Source organism: Syngnathus typhle, linkage group LG3 (genome assembly GCF_033458585.1).
Source record: "Syngnathus typhle isolate RoL2023-S1 ecotype Sweden linkage group LG3, RoL_Styp_1.0, whole genome shotgun sequence".
In the NCBI taxonomy this organism is placed as follows: domain Eukaryota; kingdom Metazoa; phylum Chordata; class Actinopteri; order Syngnathiformes; family Syngnathidae; genus Syngnathus; species Syngnathus typhle.
Window position 1 is genome coordinate 6,780,298 of NC_083740.1, and position 25,212 is coordinate 6,805,509.

At 41.3% G+C, this 25,212-nt stretch overlaps 1 protein-coding gene across 16 annotated transcripts; it reads left to right on the forward strand.

Moving 5' to 3' along the window:
- The first annotated feature begins 398 nt into the window (after positions 1-398).
- rbm47 (RNA binding motif protein 47) lies at positions 399-23,543 on the forward strand. 16 transcript variants are annotated; one of them, XM_061273329.1, is made up of 10 exons: positions 399-520; positions 1,190-1,239; positions 1,727-1,841; positions 2,372-2,518; positions 15,665-16,532; positions 16,619-16,946; positions 17,249-17,272; positions 17,645-17,854; positions 19,912-20,096; positions 20,599-23,543. In XM_061273329.1, exons 5-10 carry the CDS (start codon positions 15,696-15,698, stop codon positions 20,845-20,847), a joined length of 1,833 nt encoding a protein of 610 aa, XP_061129313.1. In that variant the 5' UTR covers positions 399-520; positions 1,190-1,239; positions 1,727-1,841; positions 2,372-2,518; positions 15,665-15,695; the 3' UTR covers positions 20,848-23,543. The 16 variants fall into 16 exon arrangements, with proteins under 16 accessions (XP_061129313.1, XP_061129312.1, XP_061129319.1 ...); XM_061273328.1 differs by having other exon boundaries at positions 401-520; positions 2,376-2,518; XM_061273335.1 differs by lacking the exons at positions 399-520; positions 1,190-1,239 and having other exon boundaries at positions 1,574-1,841; positions 2,376-2,518; positions 17,648-17,854.
- The last annotated feature ends 1,669 nt before the right edge of the window (positions 23,544-25,212 follow it).

Consider the following 25,212-nt stretch of genomic DNA (forward strand, 5'->3'; position numbering starts at 1 on the left):
CTTGGGCGGAACTGTGTTGTCTACTGGTCACGATGTAAATATAGTATCGTTTCTCATGCTTGTGCGCACTTTTGGTGAGGCCTAATAGATGTTTTAAGTAAACAAATATGTGTTAAGTAAGCATTTGTGCATTGAGCAACACATCCAACGGCCTCTGCCTCCACCCGGCACAGAGTTCAGCCACTCTGTTGAAACGTTACTTCTCTGTGTGAACACATCTGACTCAATCTCAGTTTCCTATTCACACAAGTTCCCTACTGTGTGTGCACATTGTGTGCACATTGTGTGCACATTGTGTGCGTGTGTGCGTGCACTAACCTATGCATGTGTATGTGTGTTACTGCGCTAAACAGAAATCCAGCTTCCTCTCTTCTATCCTCACCACTATTGGTTGCCTTAGTGCTCACAGAGGTTGTGGTTGTCCTGGTCTCCATGACGACAAGGTGTTTGCAAAGAGCTGGAGAGAAGGAAGAAGGAAGTGCATGATCCCGCCCCACTTTGATTCCTGCGAGATCTTCAGGTAAGTAAGCTCACACACACACACACACACACACACACACAAGCACGCTCACATACACACACACACACACACACACACACACACACACGTTGAAACTACTCTGCATGATCAAACATGCGGTACGACGGGATTAAAATAGTGATGAAGTGAAAACATATGAAGGACAAGCACAGAAAAAACTCACCAGTTGAGCCGGTAATGTTTTAGCATGCAGGGGCTGCCCCCAGCAATTTGAGCAATGGTAGAATCATCAAGCCAGCAAAGCCTTCTCCGCGGGCCTAATCAGGAGTGCTGACCTATTTTTTTACAAACTGAATTCTAAAATTTGTTCCATTAAATTGTACCAATTTACCAATATCTGAAAAAAATATTGACAAAGAAAATCTGTGAATCTGTGAATTCGGGAGTGCTGAACTGCACATATGCAGGGGTTGAGTGTAGTTTTAAGTTGCGATATCACCAATCACCACTAGAGGGCATGTGTTTTTGTTGCACTTTCTCTGGGTCATGTACTGCCCTATATTACAACGAGAGGAGGTCAAATCATTTTGGGCAAATTTGAACAAATCGTACCCTAATTTTGAGTGAAAGAAAAATATACAAAATGACTTTTAAAAAGAGCAATGAGAAACTGCCCAAGTGAGAATCCTCCCCTCTCCTCCCCCCCAGAGTCGTGGGCAGCCATCTTCTTCCTGGTATCACAACAGGGAGCGAGAAATGTGAGTATGTGTGTTGTTATTCCTGAGAGTTCGTCATTACAGCGGGAGCTACGTCACGGGAGGGAATCCTATAGCATGAAGGCAGCGTGTGGCGGTGACCTCGGTGTTGTAAACATCAGTGAGTGTGTAAAACTCACCTGTAGCCTTACGGGCATTGCGGTGGATGTGCTTACTTAATGAAAGTTTGCACCAAGGTGTGCTACTCTCAGGTGGAATGTTGCTCTGGTGGCTACAATTCAGGTTTGTGCTGTTAAGCACGCAGACTTACACACACACACACACACACACACAAACACAAGCACACTAGAATAAAGATTGGCTGGAGCCACATGCACACACACACACACACACACACACAAGGATAGCATTTCCCATCCGGAGCGATAGCTGAGAAGGGAGGGCGGGAGGTAGCAGTGTTGGGGGTTTGGGCAGTCTCATTCTGGTTTGGTGAGTTTTGTGAAGGAGCCACTGTTTACACCGTACACAGGTGCAAAGAAAGAGAAAGAAGCATCGAGAACAGAAGCAGAAAAGCCATGGACGGAGAACAGCAGTGACTTGGGATCCACCTGAAAGCTGGAGTGACAAGTCAGCGATGGTGTGCTGTAAGGAAGGTTTTCTCTTCTCTGCGAGTGCTGCTGCTGGTGGTGGGCTGTGTGTGGAGGGGTCTTCTGATGACTTCCTGGGGTTCATTAAGTGTGCTGGAACTTTGTCCCTCTTTTTTCCTCACCCTCCTCCTTTCCTCGCTTGCAAGGAATGCGGGGCTTATGTCAGTGAGAGTCAGGTACAGACTCACTAATTATCGTTGCCCTTACTCCCTCCATCCCTCCCTCCTTCAAATGCTGTACTCTCTCTCCTCTGTTTGAAGACCTTGTGGGCTCTAATGCCCCCGTCTCTCAAAAAAAAAAAAAAAAAAATCAGTTCTTGTCTCCTGCTGTTGCGTCTACAAGAAGTGCTGTCGTGACTGGAGAAGAAGCAAACAGAGGATCTGAGTCAGAATCCAAAAAAACGCCAAAAGAGGAACAGAAATTCTGGCTCGTCCTCTTTTTTCACTGCGCGCTTGTTTGATACTTTATATGATAGAACAATTCTGATTGTGCTTTTGGCGCTGGTGTGCGGGGGCCTCTCATTGAAGACAGGAGGTGCCTGGGCAGCCAACGAGAGACCGCACAGAATCTGAAGGACGACAAGTGAAGATGAGAACGTGACCCTAGACAGTGAGTCCCAAAACGTCGGCAGAAGAACCAAAGCACGCGAGACGACACATCCCGTCATCCTCCAGGTGGGTGTCCTGCTGTGATGGGCTGTTTTCTCACTTGGGTTGATTGAGATAGACACAGTGGGTATCTAGAAGGACATTTCTTCAGCTGGTCCAGTGCTCACACTGACCCAGCTGACGGCTCTAACCTTCACTGCAAGGTTATGGGACAGCGACTGTGTTTATTTGTGCTGACGTGTGTGTGTGCATGTGTGTGTGTACGTGATCCACTGTTGTCTTGTCTGGTCATCTCGCGCATGTGTTTTCTCAAAACTGGTTAAGCAGGGTGCCACTTTAGCCTTGGCCACCTTGTTGATGTACAAACGAGATTTGCTCGTTCTGTATGTGATGCTGCACTTTTGAGGGGAACGGGGATGTTGGATGTGGTGGAGGTAACAGCGTGACTTTGGAGAAGTTGACGTGTGATAATGTGAGCTGCTTCCTTTTATCATTTTAGTATTAAACATTCGGGAAATTGTTGGTGTCAGTCCAGTATAGCGACGCATAAGAGTTCAATCCAAAATGATTCATCACCCAGGCCATATTGCAAGTTTTTGATTATTACCTATGGGTATTGTTAAACAGGAAAGGAAAGTATCAGAATATGAAGCTAACAATGTAAATTGTTTTACAAGGCAAAAATAATTTGTGATTGATTTAGGTGATCGGACATTGGATACTCTTGTATTAAAAATTCACTTGTTAGTACTGGATTTTCTATTCTTTCATTTCTCTGACCAAATGTTAGTTTCACTACTTCCTTGCATCATTCGTGATTGATTTAGATGATCGGACATTGGATACTCTATTATTAAAAATTCTCTTGTTAGTACTGGATTTTTTTTTCTTTCATTTCTCTGACCAAATGTTAGTTTCACTACTTCCTTGTATCATTCCCAGCAGAAAACTGAAATGTGGCTTCCACTCCCATTTTTCTATTTGTGTGCTATCCTCCATTCCAGCCTGCTTCCTTGTGAATACTGTAAACACTCCACAAGTGTGTATGTGTGTGTGCGCGAGCGCGTGATCTGTGAGGTGCGTCGGTTGTGTTGAAGTACTGGTCAGACCTGATGACAGAATATATTATGTGAAAAACACGGAGAGACTTAGTATCTCATCTCACAGGATCGCTATTCCATTGCAAAAGGTACACGGTCATTCAAGACAGGAATTCATATCTCGTGTTTTTTTCCTAAGCGCAGTATCAGCAATTGACTTCCAGCCATATCAGGTTTCAGGGAAGGAAAAAGAGCAGTTGGTATTAAAATAAACTCATGTTGTAGTATATACGTACATTATATTTTAAAGAGATCTTGTTGATCACAGAGAAACAGCATATTGGCCCATGTCACATGACTGTCACATGACTATCTCATGTTCACAATGGGAAACGGAACACTAAGTCTGCTTGTGTGTGTGTGTGCGTGTCATAAGCCTAATCCACTAAAAGCGCTGCCAAAATTGCCCAGTAAAAGAAACGTGTGTCTGCAAGGGAGGAACCTGTTGGTATGATTATGTTGTTTATGAAATAGCTGTAAGAAGATCTGATCAGATCACCGCTGCTCTCTCTCTCTCTCTCTCTGTTAGTGACAAACGCACACATACCTGAAATGCACAATGGTGGCATTCTTCTCTATTGGCCTCCCTCGGTAGCTCCTCGAATGTTCAAACCAGTATTGGACACCAGCGGGATGTAGGACGAGAACTAATGTTTAATAAATCGTTGTTAACATAGACGCTTAGGGAAATGGATTAGGCTGATCCACTTTTTTTATACATAAATCAATGATGGATGGATGGATGGATGGATGGATGGATGGATGGATGGATGGATGGATGGATGGATGGATGGATGGATGGATGGATGGATGGATGGATAAATGGATGAAAATGTTAATATAGTCCATTTCTGAGCATATTATCACGCATGTCAATATTCTCATTCATCTTTGTCATGATGAGCATAACATGCTTTTGTATGAGTTCCAATTCAATTCTGCTCATAAAAAGGTTATTGCGCAATCTCCAACCTCTGTGATGCACTGTGCGCATGTGTAAACAGGTGACATCCACCCATTGTGAAGGCTGCAACAACAACAGTCCTTCTCCACGCGTCCCACCTTTGACCCCTGCCATAACCCGGGCCACCTACTGTGGTGATACAGCTGAACCCTCCACTATCCTCTTCCCCTAACGCTACCTCTGTCATCATGCTTCATTTGACTCCTCCTTTCGTCTCTTATTGGGATGGAACTTTCTTAAAAATAGTTTTAAATCAGCACGAGACATATTAGCCTGCACAAATGCACCTGATTGGCCGATCTCTCTGCATACCTGTAACTGCACACAATGAGGTAGTTGTTCGAATTGCAGGTGAGGGAATGTGCGATTGTCAAGATACCCAAACATACTGCGTCAAACTTGTTGAGTGACCTTAATACTTAAAATGAAGTGACCACCAGGTTGTGTGATGACTTCATCAAAATCTCTCCAAATCTACTAGCCTGTGAATTATTATTATTTTTTTTGGTCATTAAGGTGTGACTTCTGAGCCAATGTCTGCCCATACAACATTTGGAACACATTTCTGGCAGGCCATTCAGTGAACCCGTGTATCACTGAAATTCATAAGGACCTAAACAAATTGACATCTATCTATTTCTATTGACTTGTTTCCCCCTGGAGCGTTTATAGAGGACCACCGAGACCAAAGGGAAACAATGCAGTGCACTTTTCCATATTGAGTTTCACCAAAGACTCGAATCGCTACGTTATGTTACCATTCATGATTGTTATCCTCCGTCATCTAGGTTGCTAGGCGACAGAGGTGCGCTTTGTGACGCAGAGGTTGGTGTCGGAAAGAGTTGTCTCTCTGTCGACTTGATTGTCTTGTTCAACGGCTTAGTTTGGTCTGAGAAAACAGAAGTTATATTATGCCTTAAAGCGATAAAGCAACAATAGGTAACAATTAACGTCTGCCTTTAAATCATTTTGCTCATAACGTTGTAGCCTAATTAGGAGAATATTGTCTCTGTCATTGCGATAACTCTGGATCACCTACTTTAGTTTTGGACCAACCAGGACCTTTGCCTTTGTTGCCGTGCAGAATTGTGTGTACTGCTTGTACAAATAGTTGCATGATAAAATAATTTAAAAATTACAGCAAATTTAAAAAAAAAAAAGAGATGCTTTGAAAGCCACACATATATAAACATCACCTACACATCTCGTTCACACGTTCTGAACAGTTTCAGTTCATCCTTCACGAGATGGAAAAGAGGTGGAACTGTTTTTCAGCCTTTTGTTTCTTGTCATAAAATCCCTATTTCGTGACACTGCTCAGGAGCTTAGTCATTGTGTGTTTAGGAATTTGTATTTGGAGGGTGTTAATATGGCAGTCCAACCGGCTTATTTTTATCCTTCTTGCTTTGCCAGAGCGCGTGTGTATGTGCGTTTGTGGGTGCGTGCGACTGTGTGTGAAAAGAATCCTCTCTCAAATAAAGAAAACATTTTAAGTTAAAGATTGCTTGCAACTTTACCTCACTTCACACACAGTTTACATTCTCAGGGGATTAATAAAAGTGGCATTCAACTCAGGGGGGAACACTTAATGAGCTTAACTTGGAACGTTTCATGAATCTAATGCAAATTTACAAAATTAGATTGAAGCAAGTGGCAAAATCGCACCCCCCGAAATGGATAAAAACGGGAAAAAGTATTTTTTGACTTGACTTCCACTTTTTACACAGTGGTGGATTACTCTTATGATGAGGTGCGGTTATACATTTCTCTTTCGAAGCGCCTATTTATTCATTAATTTTTACAATGCATGGAGAGTTAACTTAACGTCTTCATTAAACTTATTGAATTGCATGAAGTGTCCCATCTTAACTGTGAGGATTGAAGTTTTACCCAAGCGCTCTTCACTTGAATGATTTGTCTCGGCGTTACTCAATTTGTCCTCCAATGAATGTTGGAGGATGTTATGTAAACAGTGACACCACTATTTCAAGTTTAAGTTGTAAGAATAAGTGGTATAACTGCCATGTGGCATCAGCTCAGGTTTTCTTTTGTCTCATTGCTTGCAGTATCTCTCATGGCTGATGACTCATATGCATTTATTTGACTTGATGCTTTTGTCATTTAGCTTGACAAACTTCTTTTTTGATTGTGCTTGATCTGCTATTGGTTAGCCGCAAGGCACATGACTGGAGTGTCAGCAGACAAAGGAGTAGGCAAAAGAGGATTCGGCTTAAATCACGATGACCCGTGTGAGGTGAGTGTAAGGCAGAGCGTCACTGTGATTGTGCTGAGTCTTTTTCGTTAATGATAAGCGGGAACATTGCGATTGGCTGACTCTTGCTTCAGGATGTGAGGTGAAACCTTTGAATGAGGAAATGTTACAACTGAACACACATTTCCCTTTTGGGAAGTGCTGTTTGACTTACAATGTCTTTTTGGCATCAGCATATTTTTTAAATTTTGCTGTGCACATGTATATTGTAGACATATGGAACTATTTGAGCAAAATGAAAATCTTCAAATCAGATTAAGATTAAAAATGGCACCATACGTCAAATCACTGTTTGTGTGCCGCCACCCGTGTGGGTTTACAGCAGACCAGTATGGCCAGTTCCCCCATGTTTGATAGCTATCATCTCTAAACCTGTGTCTCATCCACCTGTATGCTTGTGAACTTCCTACATTTGCTTCTTCTCCTAAAAAAATTATATATATTAATGCGTGCTGCGTCACTATCGTCTGCACACATGAGCTTGTCTTGGTGTGTATTTCTGCTATTTAGTATATCTGAATTGGGCTCTCCTCCACCTCTTAAATGGCTTTATGGCTTTGCTTGGCCTTCACTCCTAATTTCACCATGTTGACGGGAACACAGAATTTGTCCATTTGCAAACTTTGCTCTGTCTATCTGTCTGTGTGTGTGTGTGTGTGTGTGTGTGTGTGTGTGTGTGTGTGTGTGTGTGTGTGTGTGTGTGTGTGTGTGTGTGTGCATGCATGCGCGTGCCCAAGAAAGAAAGACAGAAAGAAAGAAACAAAGAGAGTCAGAGAGAGAGAGAGAGAGTCAGAGAGAGAGGAGAATCCTGTCCTTCATTAACAGAGCCATTGGTTAATGTATCACTGGTACATTGGCAATTGCAGCGCACGTGATAACAGCGTTGTGCTAAAAATTGTTCAAGGTTGTGTTTAAAGTTGCACATGTTCTTTGTGTGTCTGACAAAAATGACTGGAATGTGATGTGTTTAGTCTTTATTGCAGATTGTCTCACTTCATTGTGTGTCTAAGTGTGGTAAAGTTAAGTTAGTGCTGAAAGCGAATTGTCAAAGTCACTTTGGATATCCGGCCTGCTTATGAGTGATCATTTTGTGGTCAATGAATGATCCAGATTTGAAAAGTGGACTTAAGTACAAGCCTGTTTTAACTTTAGATATTAAATATTTGATGGCGATGCTCTTAAATTATAGTGGAAACACTGCCAAGACTGCAATTTGCAAAAATGCAAATACATTTTATATTTATTTATTTATTTGTTTGTTGACCTACATTTTTTGTATTTTTACATGGAGCCTGTGAAAGGGTTAACATCTATTTAAAATGTTTACCTGTTGGTTTATATCTTGTCTAGTATGATTGATGCAATTATACATTTTGCAAATATTTTATTTTTTGGGGCCATCTGAAAAGTCTATGAATGGACTGTTTGATGGGGGAAATTTCAGATGTAATCAACACACTGAATTAATTCAGAGTATGAAAAATGAAAACAATAGCTGCTGTAATCTCATCACGTTTTGTGCTGCAAAATGTCCAGAACCGAAACCTTTATCAATTCAAACTACAAAGCATCTAAATGCTCCCACGGTTATTTCAAACCTGTTTAAATTATTTACTTACAATCTGGACTTTAGTCTCACTGCACTGTTGGCCAATATTGTTCTGCAGGTCATCTGTCAATGAAAATGTGGTTTTAAAATACTTGGCATACTCGGATTGAACTGTTTTACTTAAAGGTTGGGGGGGGGGGGGGGGATTTAAGATTTATTTAAGCACCAAAGTAAAACATGCACATGAATTTGCCTGTCAGTTATATCAAATCACATCTTGTGGTTTCCAGGCTAACCCAGATAAGACATCGACCACAAATCATTTTTATAGCCGACAACGTACGAAAAAACTTTAAAACCTTTTAAAAAAACAACATGGATCTTGCTTCTTATAGATCAAGTCCTCTCTGATTGGCATCCCACTGCTGTTTCTGAGATCTCTCAGATCCATTTGTTTTCGTCCAAGAGAAGAAAAAGTTTTGAAAACCGTAGATTGTATTTCAAATGTTTCCAAACCACAAAGAAAACCCCTCTATCTGTTTTACTTGATCATTTTCATGAAATCTTTTCTCAAGAAGTCACGTGTGTGTGCTGTAAACACATCTACACGCTGACAAGCTTTTCCTTGATTGTTTCCAATCATCGCTTCTTGTCACACCCTTTTCTGCCCCCTCTTTATTCCTTATCAGCTGAAAGAATAAATAGGTGGTGCCTATGTGTGTGTTGCTGGAGGGTTGGGGGGGGGGGTTACCTGCACTAAACGGCCCCACCTCTCTTTTCTGCCCATTGAGAATGAGTAAACACAAAAGCACCTTTACTTAGTTCCACACTCACAGTGCCAGAAGCAAGCAGGCAGAGATCCGCTCTGCCTCTATCTACCGTCGGTAAAGTCAAGAAGACAAACTCTAAACGCAGAAGTTGCATCTTGGACCACCTGTTGCTTGACATCTGTGCTCCTCAGTGTGGCCCACAGGTACAGTGGTGACTTTCACCTTCAAGTCTTTTGTCTTCTTACTGTGTCTCTGAGCAGCCGATTGTCACCATTTTAAAACAAGATTGTAACAGAGACATTATTTCTACTAGGTATGATTTTTTAAAGGCACGCTTCTAATGAAGCCTCAGTAAGCAACCGTTACAGGGTAACGGCTAAAACTGCTTTCTAATTTGAACATGTATATAGTATATTGCATTTAGAACGTTCCGCTGTAGCGAGACGAGTGTTGCTTGTTGTCCTTCCTCATTTCACCTCATTCAGTCAGTGAGAAATGATTGTGAACAAGGAGCAGAACACCTGGAAGCAATGATGGATTGGACTGGAGGTCATTTTGGCCATTACAGTGAAACCAGTGGAACCAGTGGGGTGGCATAAAGACTGTGCTATGTGTGTGCGTGTGCGTGCGTGTGTGCATCCGTCCGTTCGTCCGTGTGTGTGTGTTCAGGCCATATATTTTGTAATCTGTGGACTTTTGCCCTACTAAAGAGCTGTTTGTTGTGTCCATAAGTGTGTGTACGTGTGTTGTGAAACAGTGTGAACTAGATCTAAAGGAAAACCAAACATGCCACAGAAACACTTTTCACATGACTTTGCGAGAAAGACTGAAAAACATTGTGTTGATTGGAATTCTCGGTTTACACACGCAGATAGATACACGGACTTTTCAAGATCTGTTTGTCGAATGGGCGGACCAATGTTTGATGGTGAAGGGCGAGGAGTAATGTTGCGGGAGGAAAATGCAGGCTTGAAATTGTTCATATTTCCTCGTTAAAGTCGTTGAACAAAGTCACAATTTAAGTGTTGAATTTAAGCGTTTCTTCCCAGTGAGTGACAATATCACCGTCAGCTCCAATAAAGTTGTTGCCGGCTGATTAACGCGAGGAATGTGTTTTTGTCCGAGCCAAATCAAAATCAGCTTTTATTATTGGTGATGCATGTTGGTCAAGGAAACAAACTTCATTCTGCAACCTTTTATTAAGGTTTGAAGCAGGACTTAAGTGATTGCTAAATCAGACAATCTAAATGCTCTGTTTTGAGTTTAAAGTCTACAGTTACATTGCAGTGTTTTTTTTTTTTTTCGAGTCGTTCCTAAAGGCAGGGGGGCTCTTGGGGTAAATGAGCTGGAATCATCTCTCCGCGGTGAAGTGGGAACAGGCTGCGGGCAGTCGCACACACACTCCGTCTGACCTGAAATTCTTCAGGCCACTTTCACTTTTGAAGGGCTCTCGAGCTCCGAGGGAGGCCTGACGAGATCGTGGGGGGGGGACAGTTAGTCCCCTCTTTTCTCTGTCCGTAAGTCTTCCTATATACATCATGACCCGCACCCGATAGTCATACTAAGTTCTGTCACAGTTCTGTATGTTAACTTGCCCCCCCCCCCCACACACACACACACACTATTTGAGCTCGAGTGAGCCGGTGGAAGATAAACGACCACTTTATTAAATCGCAGATGAAGCACAATTTTATTTTACACCTTGCACATCTCTTTACAAGGAGCTGGAATAGGGTAAAGCAAGTGGGGAAACTTCATTTTAAATTTGGAGCATGTGTAAAAATGCTGGCATTTAAGTTTTTAATTTAATTTAATTTAATTATGATGTTTGTGTATTAATAACCAGGTATAATGTATCCATTCTTCCGTGATCCTTATGGGTCATGGGTGAGCTCCCGACTTTGGGTGAAAGGTTGGTTACACCCTGGATTGGTTACCAGCCAATCGCAGGCTACTACATGTGGACAAACAACGATTCAAACTCACTGTTACACCATGTCTGAGCATGGGTGTCAAACATAGGGTCCACGGTCCAAAACTGGCCCATGATGGGGTTTAGTCCAGCCCAATGAATAACTATGAAACTGAAAGAAAAATAAATTTGTGACTGGGAAGATTTTTGAGAGTTATTATCCTCATGTTTAAAATGTTTAAAAACAGACGTGTAACCACTAGCCCGTCGCGCTGTTCATGGTAATTTATCATTATTTCAATGTATTATTTTAATTCATCATTATTTTGTTAGTATATTTGATTGAACTTGGAAAAACAGTGCACAGATCTTGAAATTAAAAAATAAAATCGCTAAAAATGTCCTTCACTGATCCTTTTTGGAAATCAAGCCCGCACAAAATGATTACCAGTACAACTATGCATAGGGAACGAGCACCACTCATTGACACAAAGGGTAATTATACGGACGGACACATTGTAAACTAAACAATAGTTTTATCTTCAAGGTATATTTTTAACAAGTATCCTTCTCTTTACCTAATAAACATTAACTTTATCCTAGCAAATAAAAGGCTTGTCAAATTGTCACCTGACTAAATTATCAGTGTGAATGTAGCCAGTCCTTCACTACTCCAGAGAAGTCATCAGGGTGTTGACAGACGTATTGTGTGAACCTCCGCTGTGAGGACATCATGTGTCCTGGAGGTTAGCCACAGCTCCCACTTCTCTTTCATCAACTTGTTTCACTTGCTCATTCATTTTCTTGGAGAATGCACAAGAGACAGAAAATATCGTGTCATCACTTCTCGCTCTTGAATCTATATTGGCTCTTTGTTGGAAAGGAGATGGGGTTTGTCAGCTGTTATAGAGCATGTGTGGGATATCACAACAGGAACTTGAGTGTGTTGAGGCTGGTTCTCGGTGTCCTCGTATGATTAGGAGGAAGCGCTTCCTGTAAAAGTCCAGTGTGAGCCTCAACACTGCACTCCTGCGGGTCACGTCGCTCTCTGTGACCCTTTACACACATGACATGCTACTTATTTACTTTCATGGATGACTTGCAAAACCAAACTGGCTCAGAGGCCAAGATACTGATTACAAGCACTGTTTTATTGCTGACTTTATTCCTGCCTTTTTTGTCTGCTTGGCAGATTCCTGTATGTGTGTGTGTGTGTGTGTATGTGTGTGTGTGTGGCCCTGTCCTCAAAGGAGAACAAAGTCATACAGTGACAACTTTACCTCAGTTTAACCTGTTGTCACATTAGAGTTTTTAGGTGCCTTTCTCATAAAGAGATATGCTCAAAGTAAATCATCATTCTTGTTACAACAACAACATATGATGAATCTACCCCCCCCCCCCCCTAAAAATACAGAGAGATCACAGTCAACCATTGATGGTTCTGAAATTCAGCACGACCCCTTCACTCCAAATCACCTGATGCATGTCGTAATTTTAATTGGCTTGTGCTAATGTCGAACTTTTAATGTGCTTTGATCAAATGTAAAATGTGGGCAGCGATCACAATGAAGTGGAGATATATATATATATATATATTTAGATTTCAAGCCATAGTGACTATTTTTCTTGTTTTTTCCCTTTGTTCTTGGTGCTATTTAGACTTCCTTATCAGTTGTTTTCCTGGTCGTTAAGGAGTGGTGCCAGTTTCAATAACAGCAGATACTTAAGCAAACTGTTGACCACACACTGAGACTTTAATCTCACTCACTTGATTTCACCCCATCTGCTCTACTTTGTCATTCACTCCCTCTTGTCCTGCTCTTGAGGGCATTCTTTTTCGACAGAAACTACAAGAGCAAGTCAAGTCCTCTCATCTGGGACTTTGTACCCTTATTTCCTTCTCCTTCTGCTCTCTAGCTCACTTAGCTGCCCAGGAAGGTGTGTGTTGTTTGCTTAAACTAAGCCGGTGACCAAAAAGAAAAAGAAAAAAAAAAACACATGCCCAAAGACGCTCTCATCTTGTGCAGACAGGACAGAAATCATCCGGAAAACCCCCCCCCCCTCAAAAAACCAGAGGATGTTTCTAAAAGCTTCCTGTTATTTTCCACCTTTCATTTTCTGCAACTCTAAGCAAAAAAAGACAACTTCATTTCCCATCAGCCATCTGTCCTTCCTTCTTTCTAACACACACACACACACAAACACACCACACAAAGATTTGTACCTGTTGAAGCTCCACCCCGATCATCGCTCATGCTTGCAGTGTTTGTGTAGAGGAGGCCGGCCGGCTTGTGTGCTCAGTGCCCCGCTGTACCTGTCTCTCATGGAGGTGGACCAGCACTCCTTAGAGCAGACGGCCCAGCGGTGAAAAAGGAACTTTGGTAGCTATCCTCACTTCTCTTGCTTTTCTTTCCTTTTCCATCCATCATCTTCTTTATTAATACTTCACCTTGTTTGTCTCTTGCTTCAGTCACTATGACATTTGCTCAACACTGGAAGGCAAATTTTGACTTGAGGCTGTGTGGAAATGCAGCAGTGTGTGTTAAAGTAGTACAAGGTTTTGTTTGTCTTTCCGTCAACGCTTGCGTAATCATCTGGGCCTGTTTGCATTGTTAATTTCTGGATAGAAAATGAGATGTGCGTTGTTTTTTTGCAAACACTCTTCTTCAATTTGTCAACAAATTTAGCTGTACACACCTCGGCTGAAGAATTTTGCCTGCGTAACACTAACAGATCCAATACATTGGTTGCATCATAGTCATCAAATGGAGCAAAATAAAATAACAGCTTGTGAACTACAACAATAACAATAATCAATTACTTCTCTGGTTCTTCTATATCAAACAATTTGTTTTAGCTTTATTTAAATTTTAGTTTAAGGTAAATAAACCTAAAACAAATTGTTTGATATAGAAGAACCAGAGAAGTAATTGAAAAAGAAAAAACAAGATGAACCTAGTACAACTAATAACAATAGTCATATAGTAATAAATGTCGCTGACTTTACTGCAGTGATTTCAATGAAAACATATTTTGAAAAAGAATTGCTTTGTATTCTTTCATCTTCCTACGGTGTGGAATTATTCATCAATGTCAAGACTTGTGTACAGACTGTAAGATGACTTTATGGCTGAGTTCAGAGGATACTCGTAAACGCCTTTTCTGCCATCATAAAACAATGTGGTCCTCTATGACACGTTGTTAGTACACACGGAATCAGGTGCTTCTATCAATTATAAACATGTGGCCGATCTCCCCGAGCCATTGCAGTGACTCTTTAACCAGGCAGATTAGTCAATCAAGTCTTTGCCCTTTAACATCTCTTCTGATTCATTCACAACCTTTAACCTCAAGAGCTGTTGAATGACTTCAAGGTTTAATGTGATCCTGTTGTCATAAAATAAAGACAGGTCAGATTTGAGATAATGTGTGTTCTTGGCTTTTTTTGTTGACGTCTCACTCTGATATATAGATTTGGGTTCAGACTAAAGCTCACTTTTGAGTAAAAGCTACAATTTGTGGTGGTGGGTTAATCATTTACCTGTTGCCTCTCTGGCACAACACACACACACTCATGCACGTAGTGAGTCATGATTGGATTAGATTGTCACTACCGGTCCACACAGTCTGAGAGGTTGTCCTTCCTTGCGATTTAATAATCCTTTTGACTATTGTTTTTTTTTTTAAGCTTTATAAAAACTCAGGAACATAAAATGCTCTATTAATATGTCACTTTAACCTCGTCACACTCAGCTAATGACTGATGATAGAAAATAAGCAACAATCCTGTTTCGTCACTCTTGGCTCCCGCACCTTTGCATGAACTAAAGAATCACGATTCTTCTTCGTGGCAATTGTAAGCTGTGTGTGGGTGTGTGTTTTGGGTGGGGGTGATGAAATATTGGGTCAGGTCAAATTAATGCGTGCGTTACCATGGTTGCTTGGCTTTGGAGAGTTTCTACCTTTTGTTGACTGCCTCGTGCTCACCATCAAATGTCCCAATAATCGAAAGACGCAAACCACACAATCGCACACAACCCACACACGGATAGTCTGAGATGATCGGTTGCCTCACATTGCGGTGATTAGAGACTCAATGCTGTGGATTTTTTGTTTTCTGAATGCCGCCAGTGTTGAGCAGTAAGAGGTTTACGCTTAGGAGCCTGATTGTTCTCTGTTCTTTTTACCGTAAAGTATTAATAAAAATGAATACAAGTGCACCTGCACACACATTTCATTCATATTGAGCAGGGGGGTTGAATATCCAACACCTTCTTGTGCGCCAAACAGTTAAATGTGCATGGAGGCACAGTGCACATCAGATCAGCGGTGCATCCAGCCCTCAGTCATAGTAAACATGTGACCGAGCCGACCTCAGTGAACCTTGAACGAAAGTTTAAGGCTTTATGACTTGCCAATCTCTCTTATGGGGGTCAGAGATCAGAAAAGCGTCTTAAGAAGCGAACAAAACAGGGTTGTAAAACTACTGATAGTGAGGCAACTTGAGGATTTATAGATGATTGTCGTATTAAGCCTTACCTTATCTAGGTTTCCAATAATCTTGGTGTTTTATTCAAGCATGCTGAAATGTATTATTTGACAGAAACTAAAGAATGATTTCTCCCAATCTCTCTGCCTTCCTTAGGCCACAGATCTAATTGGATGCTTTTGTCAGAATGACAGCCGAAGATCCTGCTTCCTCTTCAACCATGAGCAACAATACTGCCCCCTCCAAGCTGTGCAAATCCACCGCTGCCTCCCACCACGCTCTCCTTGGACAGATTAGCATCCCGGATGGTGTTGTAGGGACTCCCAATGAGGCTACACTGGTGGCCTTGATGGAGCGCACCGGCTACGGCATGGTTCAGGAAAATGGCCAACGTAAATACGGCCCTCCTCCCGGTTGGAACGGCCCATCCCCGCCGAGGGGATGCGAGATCTTCGTGGGCAAAATCCCAAGAGATGTTTATGAGGATGAGCTGGTTCCCGTGTTCGAGTCTGTGGGACGCATCTATGAGATGCGCCTGATGATGGACTTTGATGGGAAGAATCGGGGCTACGCATTTGTGATGTACACGGAAAAACACGAGGCCAAGCGGGCCGTGCGGGAGCTCAACAACTACGAGGTGCGCCCCGGTAGGCTCCTCGGGGTCTGCTCCTCTGTAGACAACTGCCGTCTTTTCATTGGCGGCATCCCCAAGACTAAAAAACGCGAGGAGATTCTGGAGGAGGTCTCCAAGGTGACCGAGGGCGTGCTAGATGTGATTGTTTACGCCAGCGCTGCAGACAAGATGAAGAACCGTGGCTTTGCCTTTGTAGAATACGAGTCGCACCGTGCGGCCGCCATGGCCCGCAGGAAACTGATGCCCGGACGCATTCAACTGTGGGGTCACCAGATTGCGGTGGACTGGGCAGAACCAGAAATTGATGTGGATGAAGATGTCATGGAGACAGTTAAAATACTCTACGTCAGGAATCTTATGATGGAGACCAGCGAGGAAACCATTAAACAGGTTTGTTTCCTTGACAGGAGTAATGGAACACTTGAGCTAATCACGTTGTTTCAAGAAACAATAACCGTATTTCCTTTATCAATCAGGTGTTCAGTCAGTGGAACCCAGGTTGCGTAGAGAGAGTGAAGAAAATCCGTGACTATGCCTTTGTTCACTTCACATCCCGTGATGATGCCGTGCTGGCCATGGATCACCTCAATGGAACAGAAGTGGAGGGCTCCTGCATTGAGGTCACGCTTGCCAAGCCAGTTGATAAAGAGCAGTATTCTCGCCAGAAGGCATCAAAGGGGGTTTCGGCTGCTCCAGAAGCTCCTCAGCAAAACTATGTCTATCAGTGTGACCCTTACACATTGGCCTACTACGGTTATCCCTACAACACACTCATCGGACCAAACAGGGACTACTTTGTGAAAGGTTAGAACACTTTCATTTTATTCTTCATTTTTTTGTAAATGTCGGTAGTTGCAGGTCTTGGGGAATCCATTCGCTAAAAACCTATAATTGCGTGAAGTTTTTTTAATTTAAGGGAAACTCAACCTTGATCAAGATAAACTTGAATTGACAAATGTCTTTCCTTTAAATCATTAAAGTCAACAACTGGGTGATGACGTTACGAATGTTAATCCCGTTATCTTTGCTGATTGACTGAATATGGTGGAAGCAGGCTAATCCATTTGACTTTCAACAATCATTGTGTTTTGGTTTTCTCTCCCAAGGAACCTCATTGATACAGAACAATGGTAATCGCTCATTTCTACTTATTCTCTCAATGAACAATTAGCCTTCCTGCTATGTGACAAACTATACGTTTTCTAACACCATCCCTTTCCTGCTGCACTGTCTCCTTTTGCCATCTCATGGATGAATATCCACAACATGGCAGAGAACATCACCGAGCCCAGATACAATTTAGGATCCAAAACATCTGAAAGGGAATTACATGGCCCTTAAATACCAACTTAACTCAAAGCAACATTGCTTATACCACTCAATTTTCATCCACACTGCAATTACATCTTCACCTTGCCCATTAGCCTGTTGTCTATCGCAAAAATTTCAACGACAAGTCCCAAACTATTTCCCCAGTAATCCCATTCCCCGTTGTATTCAAGCAGGTACTGTGCGAGGTCGTGGTCGCGCCGCCACAGGTAACCGTACCCCTGGTCCTCGGGGCTCGTACCTGGGGGGTTACTCTGCCGGTCGTGGCATCTACAGCCGCTACCATGAGGGTAAGACCAAGCTGCCCGAAAAGCCCTATGAACTGATGCCCAGTCTGGAGCTTGCTGCCTCCGTCAACCCAGTTGCCATCAAACCAGGCACAAGTCAGTGAGATAGACTTAGCCATCCCTACCCTCACCCATCTCAAAAGCCTTTACTAAACCTTCCCATCTGTTTCTTCTTCCCGTGCTGTTCTTGCGGAGAATACAGGCATTGGCGGTCGTTGCACGTATTCCCCGTAAGAACTCTTTCTTCCTGTCTCTGTCTTGTGCGATTTAAATAACACCTTTGTAAAATCAAAATAATAGTTGCTGCTGGATGGACACGCTAAAGGACTGCTACTGTCAAATGATTCAAAGAATAAAATTGTCTTTTCTTGCGTGCTCAGATAGTAACTGCTGTTCACGCAAAAAAATAAATTGTCCTACGGATTGTTCAGACTGATAACAACATTCTGCTAATAGATTTGAAATTTAGGTTTGAAATTTGTCACACCAAATCAAGTCAAATCACCAATCAAGTATGAGAAAGTCAGTTTTGTAGCAATTCATCAAAATGAGATCATGGCAACAAAACTGGTTAGGTAAGTTCGGTAGTTTTCGATCTTAAAAAATATTTTTCCACAGAAAAAACTGAGCAATAGCAGATTTGTCTTGATGGAAAGCATGCTTTCACTGGCAAGTTCGACCTTTTTAACTTTAAATGTAATTGCAGCGTCATGTGTTGACAAAGCAGCTGTCTGAGTACTTGTCATTTTCCAACCAGTCTCAATTGGCTCTTTCCCACGTAGATTTGTGAAACTAACTTGGAGTGTCAGGTGACTACAGTATGTTACCGGCTCACAGGGTGGCTGCATTGTAACCAACATTGCGTGCTAACGTGGAAAAAAAATGGGATCCAGGAAGTCCATTAATAGCTTTTTGCTGGATAGTAAATTTAAGTCATTTCAGAACATTTTAGTGATAATGCAAAATAAGTAATGAAACGAAATGTGAATCACTCGGTGCTGTTGTCTGTCTGAACATAGTAAATAATATGCATTGAGACCTGTGCTTCCATAACCTATTATTCATATACTTGCAATTCCAGCCTTTGACTGAATTGTAGTTTCATATCTAATCAGACTCTAAAAATTCGATTTTATTTTGTATATTTGCTGTGTGTCAATCACCTCACTGCAGTTTCAGTCAAGACTGGAATCGAAATTCTAAAACGTTTCTCAAGCTTAATATATATTTTTTCACTTTGTTCGGTACGATGTGTCCACTCTTCTGATCAAAAAACAGTACAAGTAACACAAAATAGTAACAAAACATTTGTCGTGGTATTGTGTTCAGATATCGTTTGCAGGACTTCTTGCTGACTAAAATGAATTACTTATGACGTCAGCAATTATGAATAAAAACAAAAGCATTAACATTCATTCCAAAAGTACTTTCATGTGCCGAGTTTCCTCAAACTGTGGCCAAGGGCGGGAATTTACTCAACTGTAGAAGGTGCCTGGAAGTCGTTTGTGTTGGTTTTGCAATGGCAATGGAATGTGTAACTGCCAAGTAGTTCTTTTATTCATGGCTCCTTTGGCTTTTGTAACCATATTATAGATGCAGACGTCACACACTTCGAGACACTTACTACACTATATATATATATATATATATAAAGAACTTTTAAAATGCAAAATGTAGAATAAGTACAAGCTCTGCCTTCAACAGTACACGACAATGATGCAATGTCTGCTCCATCACACAAACGATACCTCTTTCTTGTCTTGAACTAATATTGCAAGATTTGTTGATTGGAGGTTTTGTTAAATGACTGAAGCTTTGATTAAGTGGGGGAGGGACAGTTTTCGGATCACAAGGTCAGCCCCAAATTGGAAAAACTTTTGTCCATCCAAAAAAAACAATGACGCAATGGAGTTAACCCGCAATTGAAACCATTCTAGTTGATATAAAATTCAAATACCACCTGCTTTTCTTTCCTTCTAACATTCTGTCCTTTAGCTTTTGTAGCATTTTGTGTTTTAACCAGTGTGTCTTTTTGAGCATGGGTGGATGTACCGAATGTGCTGGTCTTCTGCTGTTAGTCAGATGCCACGTCGTGTCCTTCTACACTAATTTCTGTGATCCAAACAATCGCTCACATCTCTGTCCATCTGCAGTGGCATTGCCAACTTTGGCCGGGCAATACCAAGTGTTCAGTGCGGCCCCTGCGGCCAAGCTTATGGAGGAAGGCAAGGTGCACGCAGTGGAGCACCTTATTAACCCTCTGGCCATGCAGCACCCTGAACACACCACGGCTCCCGCCGCCACGGTTCTGCCAGTTTCCACTCCTCCACCTTTTCAGGTACGTGCGTCACCTCAAAAATATGTACAAATAAAGAATGTGCAGCCACATTTGACAGAAATGCAACTTCCTTCTATTTGAGGGAGATGTGAAGAGTATGCAAATAATGATGCTAAATTATAATTGACATTGTTGGAAAGGTCATCAATCTGGAATTGTTGCTAGTGTTGTTGAACATGTTAAACGTTCGGGTAGAACTCAAAATGTAAGTACGGCTTGTTAGAGTAATTGTTTCACTAAAATCTAAGGTAAGAGTCTTTCATTCAAGAGTTTACTTTGTCATCTTGCTTCATCATCTTTCATAAAACATGCAGTGAAAATTTTCAACACAGTACATGGCTCTATCTATTTGAAACAAGCAAATCTAGAGTAGGTTGACAAACTTGCTTTAGTGGGCCACCTACAATGATCTAGCGGGCCAGATCTGGCCCTCGGTCCTTACGTTTGACACCGGCCGGTTTCTATGTGCTTCCGTTCATCTTCTTTGGCCTTCATTCCCCAGGGTCGTCCAATCACTCCCGTCTATGCCATGGCCCACAATGTGCCGCGCATCCAGGCAGCCGGTGGCCTGTACGGCGCAGGCTACGTCCCCATCACAAACTATGCGGCCAACACAGCCGCCCTGGCCGCCCTGCAAAAGAACGCAGCAGTCGCGGCCGCGGCGTACGGAGGCTACGCCGGTTACGCCATGCCGCAGGGCTTCCCGGCCACAGCCTTCCAGCTGCCCATCCACGACGTCTACCAGTATTGATGTGTGGTGGCTCGGCCGGCGTGAAGTAAACACCAGCGTCATTCTGCCTGTGACTGATCCGCCGCTGTGACTTCTCGACAGCGTGCATTTAAAGTACATACCTGTGGACTCAGGTACTCTCTGAGCAGACCCAAAGTCGCTCGAAGAAAACAATTATGAGCACACATGGTGGAACCGTGTGCCCCACCTATTGGCCTCGTTTCATCTTAAACCAAGGCGATTAATGACACACTTAATTATGCAAATTAGATGGGGCAATCTGCTGATGGAGGAAGTTCTGTGCGGAGGCACCCTTCTCTCAACTGTGAGCAAAACTAACAAAAACAACGCCACCTTGTCACTGACCCACGGCCACATCATCAGGTTGCTATGGCAACAAAACCCTGAAGGTACATTCAAGTATTTATGAAGAGAAGACATATATTTAAGGTTCTATTACTGTAGGTTTAGCTTTGTATTTTAGGGGGTGAAAATAACCTTTTTAAGTAAAAGTGGGGGAAGAAAAGTTCAGGACTACTGACATGAAAGGATACCACTGAAGCCGGCTGTTTTGCATATACCACTAGTATATTTTAGTATTCTTTTCTTGTTGAGTGCTATCGCTGACCGTCCATGTTGATTGAATGTTTATGCTTCAAACACATATGCCTGTTTGGTACTTATTTGGCTCATTTAGTTCTATTTGTGTTCTTTTCAAATGAAGGTTTTCAAACGGTTTAACGGCCTATAACTAGTTTGCTCGTTTCAGTGTCGCTGCTTGAACTATTTGAACTCGCTTTGTGCTTGATTTGAAGAAAAGTCCCCTGTTTTTTTTTTTTTTTACAGATGATAAGCAAACATAGCAGGGTTTTTTAATGTATAAAAATGGCGACATCACGTATATGTTTTATCTTAGTGGGGACTAAGACTGAATTTTAGAATTAATGTTTGACTCGTGAAAGGTGAACAAATATGCAAAGAGGATGGAGGCCTTTTCTCTATGGACATTAGCGGATACCTACTGACCTTATGTACACTGCAGTCTGAGAATATTAAAACGAGGCTTCACCATGGTGCCTTACACATACTTTTTATGCCACCCTGCTCTGTTTTTTTGTTTGTTTTTTTAAATCTTCCACTGTGCCTTTCATAATAAAATCTAAAGTGGAAAGATTCTTAAATGGTTCCGGATTTATATGACTCACAGGTCTGGTGAATTTGCGGTGTTGCAATATTGGGTTAACATGACAAGGCTACCTCCACCATGCAAAATACTATCTTCATTTCTTTATTCTCCTTTAAACTATGGGAACAGACAAAGAGATATACTCGGGCTACTACAAAAAATGCTGGGTTGTTTTCCCAGCCCACTTGCTGTGTAGCTGTGGATTTTGAGCACACTGGGTTACTTTTACCCAAGGTTGCGTATTTTGACTCTTGGTAGCTTTAACTCATTCGTATGTACTTCTTGCCCCATGTTGGATCAAAATCTTGACCAATATTCTTTGGAAAATAGCCTAGCATTGCCTCAGTTTCTTTTGGACCCAATGCTGGGTTTGCTATTTTACCCACTTTGGGTTATTTTTAAGAGTGCCGAGCCAGTTCTCCATGGTTACAATGACGAATGTTTTAATAGGCACTTTTAAAAATAAATTCTGCACGTGGGATCTCAAACTGGAAACAACTGGAGCAATGCAGACCTAGTGCTGACCTAAAATACGAGTTTTCAGTCCCGCCAGCTCACAGTGGTAAACAACCACATGACAGAACAGCCATTTTGACCGGAGTGCATTATCTCAACTGTTTATTGTTATTATTATTATGAAGGACAGCTTATCAGTCTAAATCAGGGTTTTCCAACACTTTTTCAGATCACGACCAGTTATGAATTTGGCTACACCTCGGGATCCGACCTGTACTGCCAAAAATTTTAATTGATACACATACATTAAAGAACAGGAGACACAAGTCAAAATCACCATTTTAAGCCCACAACTGGTGATGACTGCTTTTATTATTTTTCTTATATAATGACAAAACATTGGGATATATTTAATTAATATATGCATTACATATATTGTGTATGAAGTGAGAAGAAAAGGTCTAATATATTTGAAAACTTTTCTTTATTAACATTGTTAGAGGTCTGAGTAACAAAAGTAGAGATGTTTTTTTTTTTCCTTGCCAAAGTGTCCAATAGTTTAAAGCATTCAAGTTATTGTATTGTGTGATGTTCTTTTTTGTTCTCCTTATTTTTTACTATTTTGAACTGGATTAGGTGTTTTGAGTGGGTCTTTAAGCTTCATTTTATAAACCTGGACAACAATTTTGCAGTGCTAATTAACAAAAGTGTAGTTCCGTCTTGGCCAAGCTATAAAAAGTATGGACCAACAGCCATTAAAACATGTTTGATAAATGTCACTTCCTGGTTGTGCATCACTCCAAACTGCTGCTTTTTTTTTTTTTCTTCTTCATTTGCTTGCATTTCACCCACACAACAACACCGCTCATTGGTGTGGAGCTGCATTACAAAGAAGCCTAGTTTAACCATAGCGTCTGTCACCATACAAGTTTGTGCCTTATTGCCAACATGTGCTTTACCTTTGTAGACCTATGAAGACTGACTTCTATCTGAGGGGTTGTATTAAAAATACATTTTTTCTTCCTTGTTATATTTATAGTAAGAAATAGATAAATAAAAGCATTTTCAAAAATAATTTTGTCATCGCTTGGTATGTGGTCATCATCATACTTTTCCTCTTTTCCCAAAGAACTGTGAACTCTCTCGCGATATTTTGATGCCTGTGCAAGTTATTTTTCATCAAATGTTTTTCATAAAACTTTTCTATCAAAACATTAAATGAAAGGTTCCACACTTGTTTTTGTCCATTTAGTTGTGGATCGCCTATTGTACCCTTTAATTGGGGCCACGATTGCTGTCGGAAAAAAAACTACAAACTATGATTGCCACACTTTAACTTTTAACAACGTAATTGTGGAAAGTTAAAAAAAATGGCGGTCATAAATGTTTTGCAAGGCAGGGGACTTTGGCACTAACCTTGGTGAATGTACACACATCCTTGGCTTTGTAGATCAACTATTATCAAATGCTTAGACAAATGTTTCATAAACTCCTCTGCTGTGGGTCAACTTTGCTCTAGAAACATGCCGCCCCCACCAAAGAGTGCAGGGAGGATTTGAGAACAGAAATACAGCAAATTATGCAAAACGTTCTTTAACTTTGTCACCATCTGTCAGCTGACACTACACAGTCTTGTGTTAATATGGGAACCCACAAGAAAACAAATTTAAAGCGCGAGACAGCAATATAATATACAAATAACACAATATATTATACAGTATAATGTTTTAAGACATTTTCCAACTTACTTTTATAAACTTGGGCAGTGGTGGACAGAATTGAAGTACCAATACTTTGTTACTTTGGTTAGGTTTTGTTTGTCAGATGACCTTGTTACCTTGTGTGTCATCCTCATTTTGTCCAACTGGCTTTTTTTTTCTAACCTGAATGGGCGATGACACACTGATAATAATAATAATAAAAAGATTTTTATTGAGGAAGAGAAGTTAGCTGCAAATGACATCATTAGATAGTGGAGCTTTATTGTTGCTGTTAGTATATAGAAGTCACTGTCTTTCTCCAAGCAGACTAGAAGCTTGTCCATGCTCCAGGAGACTTGATTTTTCAAATGCTTTCAAAAGAGTATCAAAAAAGCTGCAGGTCATTCAGAATGCATTTCGGGTTTTTTTTCTTTTACCCAAACAATGAGATCGGAGGCTAAAAAGCAAACATGGTACATGTTGCCTTTTATACAGCACCAGTTTGATTCCCAGTCAGTAAGCCAATAAAGTAGGATACATTTCAGAGTCTGTTGTCTAGTTATTTGTTTATTTTACTGATGTACCACAGTTGAATCAATAGCCCTACTTCTACTTTTACCAAAGTTCTTTTTCCCAATACGTATGCTTTTACCAAAGTATGTGCTTGTATTTTTGCCACGGATGCGCATGACATGAACTTGGCCAGCAGACAGATTTGATAGTCAGTGACGCCATCTAGTGGCCACTAGACAAAACTGTAGCAACTGTTATTTTGATAGGCGCAAAATTGGTGCAGGTTGTTATCGTCAGCCATTTTGGCTCCACGGATATTATCGTTGATAGTATCGTAGGGGAACAAGTATTTTAAAGGAAAATTCAACACAATATTGCTAAACAAAATACAGTAATGACACGCATGTATAATGTATCCTTTTATTGCGTCTTGACAACGTTCATTATTAAATATAACATTCATATAAACATTGGAAGAATAATTACAAAAAAAATGAAAATCTGTTCAAAGGGCAGGAAAATGAATTACTG